We start from the raw sequence: 5,258 nt of genomic DNA on the forward strand, positions 1-5,258 counted from the left end.
CGCCATTAGTAGGCCTTTTTCTAGTAGTGTGTGCGTGTGTGTTCATAGGTGTGAGTGTACGCGCGTGTATATGAGGGCTTGTGTCTGTACTGATGTTAAAAAAAATACCCGACCCCTTGCATGAAGAGTTCGCTATCTCAAAAATCAATCAGCAACAAAACCATTTTTAGTAGGTGCCGTGCGCGGTTGCAGGCGGCTCCACGATGACCAGGATCGACTCTCGTCTCACTTTATTAGGTACGGCCTATGGCACGGGATGTAGCAGACTACTCACCTTGGTCGACTTTAACCCAGGACCAGGATGGACGCCGCCTACTCGTCGCCGATGCACATCGTCCTCTTCCCGTGGCTTGCGTTCGGTCACATGGTCCCCTTCCTCGAGCTTGCGGAGCGCCTGGCGGCCCGCGGTCACCGCGTCTCCTTCGTCTCAACGCCGCGCAATATCAGCCGCCTCCCGCCCGTCGTGGACGTCCACCTGGTGGCCCTACCGCTCCCCCACGTAGACGGCCTCCCGGAGGGAGCCGAAGCCACCACCGACCTCCCGCCCGGCAAGGCCCAGCTCCTGCAGAAGGCCGCCGACGGCCTCGCCGGGCCATTCGGCGCCTTTCTAGACGACGGCAAGAAGCCGGACTGGCTCATCGTCGACACCTTCCACTACCTAGCCGCCGCCGCCGCCGCCCGCCGGGGCGTGCCGTCCGTGATGTTCCCCATTTTCTCCTCCGCGTCGAGCGCCCTATGGGGCGTGCCGCGCGTGTCGACGGCCGTTGACCCTAAGGTGGGGGCGTCGCTAGCGCAGCGCTTCTTGCTAACCCACCAGAGCTGCAAGATGGTGGCAAAACGGTGCTGCGTGGAGTTCGATCCCGACGGCGTGCCTCTCCTGCCCGCCATCTTCGGCAAGCCGTTCGCCCCTCTCGGCCTGCTGCCGCCGCCTCTGAGGTCCAACGGAGGCGACGACACGCTCGTGTCGTGGCTCGACCGGCAGCCGGCGAAGTCCGTCCTCTACGTCGCGCTGGGAAGCGAAGCGCCGCTGAGCACGGAGCTAGTGCACGAGCTAGCCAGCGGCCTGGAGCTCGCCGGGACGTCGTTCCTCTGGGCCCTGAGGAAGCCCAGCGGCGTCCCCGACGACGCCGTCCTTCCTCCGGGCTTCCAGGACCGCACCAAGCACCGCGGGCTCGTGGCGATGGGGATGGTCCCGCAGACCAGGGTGCTGGCGCACGACTCCGTCGGCGCGTTCCTGACGCACTGCGGGTGGAGCTCGGTCATCGAGGCGATGCAGTATGGACGCCCCCTTGTCATGCTGCCATTCTTCGGAGACCAAGGACCGATTGCTCGGCTCATGGAGGGGAGGAAGGTTGGATTGCCGGTGCCAAGGAACGGAAAGGATGGATCGTCTTTTGAGCGGGAAGGCGTCGGGTCTGCGGTCCGGGCCGTCATGGTGGAGGAAGAAGGTAGATGTGCCTTTGCCGCCAATGCCAGGAAGTTGCAACAGGTTGTCGCCGACACTGCAAGCCATGAGCGCTGCATTGATGGCTTCCTTCAGCAATTACGATTCTACAAAGAGTAGTGACGGCGCGTTCTTTTCTGATAGCCGGCCCTATTCAAGAAGGGTACTACCGGGTCATATAACAACAAAATAAAATGTGCTGTATCACCGTATCGTTATCCTATGATTTTCACTTGATCATTCATGTCAATATTTAGTTATTAAAGTAAAATATTTAGTAAAGTAACAATATTTAGTTATTAAATAAAAACAATTACTCCCTCCGTTCCATAATGTAAGACATTTTTTGACATCTGACATTATGGGAGGAGGGAGTAGCACTACAGGAAAATTCGGTTTTCCCGTGTGTTAGCCTATAAGCCGTGCACTATTTTTCGGGCACCCGGCTTATGCACCTCGAAGCCGAGTCTGGGGAACAAAACACCCGGCAAACAGGAAGAACTCGGCTTATGGTCACCTATAAGCCGAGTGCTGCAAAAAAAACTCTCGGCTTATACGAAGCACACGGTATCTACCCGAAAAAGCATCCGGCCTACAGCACACGCTCGGCAAAGACAGAGTGCCACGTGTCCGCAACGGACGTGGCTGACGGCGCCGTCACGGAGCATCATGTAAGCCGTGTGTCCGACGCAGGCACTCGGCTAACAGGACATATAAGCCGTGTGCCCCAGCAAGCACTCGGCTTACAGGACATATAAGCCGTGCGCCCCGCCTAAGCACTCGGCTTATAGGATATATAAGCCGTGAGCCCGATGAAAGCACTAGGCTTACATATTTGCGGATTTTTTTTCAACCCATAACATTTATGCAAAATTGATTTAAGATGGTTTTCATTGCATTTATATTTACTACTTAATTAGTATTATTATTCTCCCCTAGTAGTTTTCATGGGTCTTATTTGTAAAACACTAAATTTAACGCCACTTTAATATTTATATGACTTTCGACCCCTAGCGTGACCATATTATGATGACATGCAAAAGCAACTACTGAAACTTCACTCTACGCTGAGTGCTTTGCTCTTCATCTAGAGCCAAAACACGGGCACTCGGTAACCTGAAGTAAGGCATGGAGCCAAGGTAATTTTGCCCCCCTCCCTAGTGGCCGGGCCCGCCCCTCCCTCGTATGCAAAAGGCCAACGGATGTCGCAAAGACATCACATAGGACTTTACATGCCGCTTCTGGGCATGATTTCATGTGCCGCCTTGCAGATCTGCAATTTCCAGCGTTGAAACCCTAGCAGTGGAATAAATGTCTCAAATATTCTAGGAGGGTCTGAAAATTGCGGGGGCCTGACACATGTCATTCGATTGCCTCCTTTGAGAGCACGATAAGTTTCGATGCCAATGGAGCAACATGGCCCACATTTCCTTCACAAATCGGACTCGTTCCCTCTCGGTACCTAGAGACTACAGCGGAGACGGTGTAGTTTACGAGTAGCCGGAGGTGATCCCTACTCGAAACATGCCCAAACTTTTACCACACCCTACAGGGGCCATGTTATGACACCGTGCCAGCTCCCGAGGATTTCCGGCATCGTACGAGTTTTCGAGGATTTAAACGGTTGGATCAGGCATGGCGACGAGGTAATTTTGCCCCCCCCCGGTGGCTGGGCCAGCCCCTCCCTCGTCTGCAAGAGGCCTACGCATGTCGCAAAGACACCACATACGACTTTACATGCCGCTTCTGGGCATGATTTCATGTGCCACCTTGCAGATATGCAATTTCCGGCCCCGAAACCCTAGTTGTGCAATAAATGTCTCAAATATTCCAGGCGGGTCCAAAAATGCGGGGGCCTGACACGTGTCATTCGATGGCCTCCTTTGATAGCATGACAAGTTTCGAGGCCAACAAAGCAACATGGCCCACACTTCCTTCGCAAACCCGACTCGTTCCCTCTCTGTACCCAGAGACTACATCAGAGATGGTGTAGTTTACAAGCGGTCGCAGGTGACCCCTACTCGAAACGCTCCCAAACTTTTATCACACCCTACAGGGGCCATGTTATGACACCGGGCCAGCTCTCGAGGATTTCCGGCATCATACGATTTTCCAAGGATTTAAACGGTTGGATGAGGCATGGCCCCGAGGTAATTTTGCCCTCCCCGGTGGCTGAGCCTGCCCCTCCCTTGTCTGCAAAAGGCCTACGCATGTTGCAAAGACATCACATAGGAGTTTACATGTCGCTTCTGGGCATGATTTCATGTGCCGCCTTGTAGATCTGCAATTTCCGTCGCCGAAACCCTAGCAGTGGAATAAATGTCTCAAATATTCTAGGCGGGTCCAAAAAATGCGGGGGCCTGACACATGTCATTCGATCGCCTTCTTTGAGAGCACGATAAGTTTCGATGCCAATGGAGCAACATGGCCCACACTTCCTTCACAAATCGGACTCGTTCCCTCTCGGTACCTAGAGACTACAGCGGAGATGGTGTAGTTTACGAGCAGTCGGAGGTGATCCCTACTCGAAACACGCCCAAACTTTTACCACACCCTACAGGGGCCATGTTATGACACCGTGCCAGCTCCCGAGGATTTCCGGCATCGTACGAGTTTTCGAGGATTTAAACGGGTGGATCAGGCATGGTGACGAGGTAACTTTGCCCCCCCGGTGGCTGGGCCAGCCCCTCCCTCGTCTGCAAGAGGCCTGCGCATGTCGCAAAGACATCACATAGGACTTTACATGCCGCTTCTGGGCATGATTTCATGTGCCACCTTGCAGATCTGCAATTTCCGGCCCCGAAACCCTAGCTGTGCAATAAATGTCTCAAATATTTCAGGCGGGTCCGAAAAATGCGGGGGCCTGACACGTGTCATTCGATGGCCTCCTTTGATGGCATGAGAAGTTTCGAGGCCAACAGAGCAACATGGCCCACACTTCCTTCACAAACCTGACTCGTTCCCTCTCTGTACCCAGAGACTACATCGGAGATGGTGTAGTTTACAAGCGGTCGCAGGTGAGCCCTAGTCGAAACGCTCCCAAACTTTTACCACACCCTACAGGGGCCATGTTATGACACCGTGCCAGCTCTCGAGGATTTCCAGCATTATACGATTTTTCAAGGATTTAAATGGTTGGATGAGGCATGGCCCCGAGGTAATTCTGCCCTCCCCGGTGGCTGAGCCTGCCCCTCCCTCGTCTGCAAAAGGCCTACGCATGTTGCAAAGACATTACATAGGAGTTTACATGTCGGTTCTGGGCATGATTTCATGTGCCGCCATGTAGATCTGCAATTTCCGGCGCCGAAACCCTAGCAGAGGAATAAATGTCTCAAATATTCTAGGCGGGTCCGAAAAATGCGGGGGCCTGACACATGTCATTCGATTGCCTTCTTTGGGAGCACAATAAGTTTCGATGCCAATGGAGCAACATGGCCCGCACTTCCTTCACAAACCCGACTCGTTCCCTCTCGGTACTGAGAGACTACAGCGGAGATGGTGTAGATTACGAGCAGCCGCAGGTGAGGCCTGCTCCAAACACGCCCAATCTTTTACCAGAATATTGGCGCGATATTTTAAAGAATGGAAATAATGAATAAGGGGAGAGGGTATCATTTATAAGAACAATTAAATAAAAATATAATAAAAAGTATTATAAAAATAAAAATATAATGAAAATAAAAAAATAAAAATACAATAAAAATATCAAAATAAAAATATAATAAGTATCATAAAGATACAATAAAATGAAAACACATAAATTATTAAAAGTAAAACTAATAAACTTTTTTTATTAAAATAATTTTTTTTATAA

General features: G+C 52.0%; 1 protein-coding gene across 1 annotated transcript; it reads left to right on the forward strand.

The window, feature by feature from the left end:
• The first annotated feature begins 251 nt into the window (after nucleotides 1-251).
• Nucleotides 252-1,688, forward strand: LOC119335174 (putative UDP-rhamnose:rhamnosyltransferase 1). Its single transcript, XM_037607337.1, has one exon. It carries the CDS (start codon nucleotides 302-304, stop codon nucleotides 1,562-1,564), a length of 1,263 nt encoding a protein of 420 aa, XP_037463234.1. The 5' UTR covers nucleotides 252-301; the 3' UTR covers nucleotides 1,565-1,688.
• The last annotated feature ends 3,570 nt before the right edge of the window (nucleotides 1,689-5,258 follow it).

The sequence above is a fragment of the Triticum dicoccoides genome, chromosome 7B (assembly GCF_002162155.2).
Source record: "Triticum dicoccoides isolate Atlit2015 ecotype Zavitan chromosome 7B, WEW_v2.0, whole genome shotgun sequence".
Lineage (NCBI taxonomy): Eukaryota > Viridiplantae > Streptophyta > Magnoliopsida > Poales > Poaceae > Triticum > Triticum dicoccoides.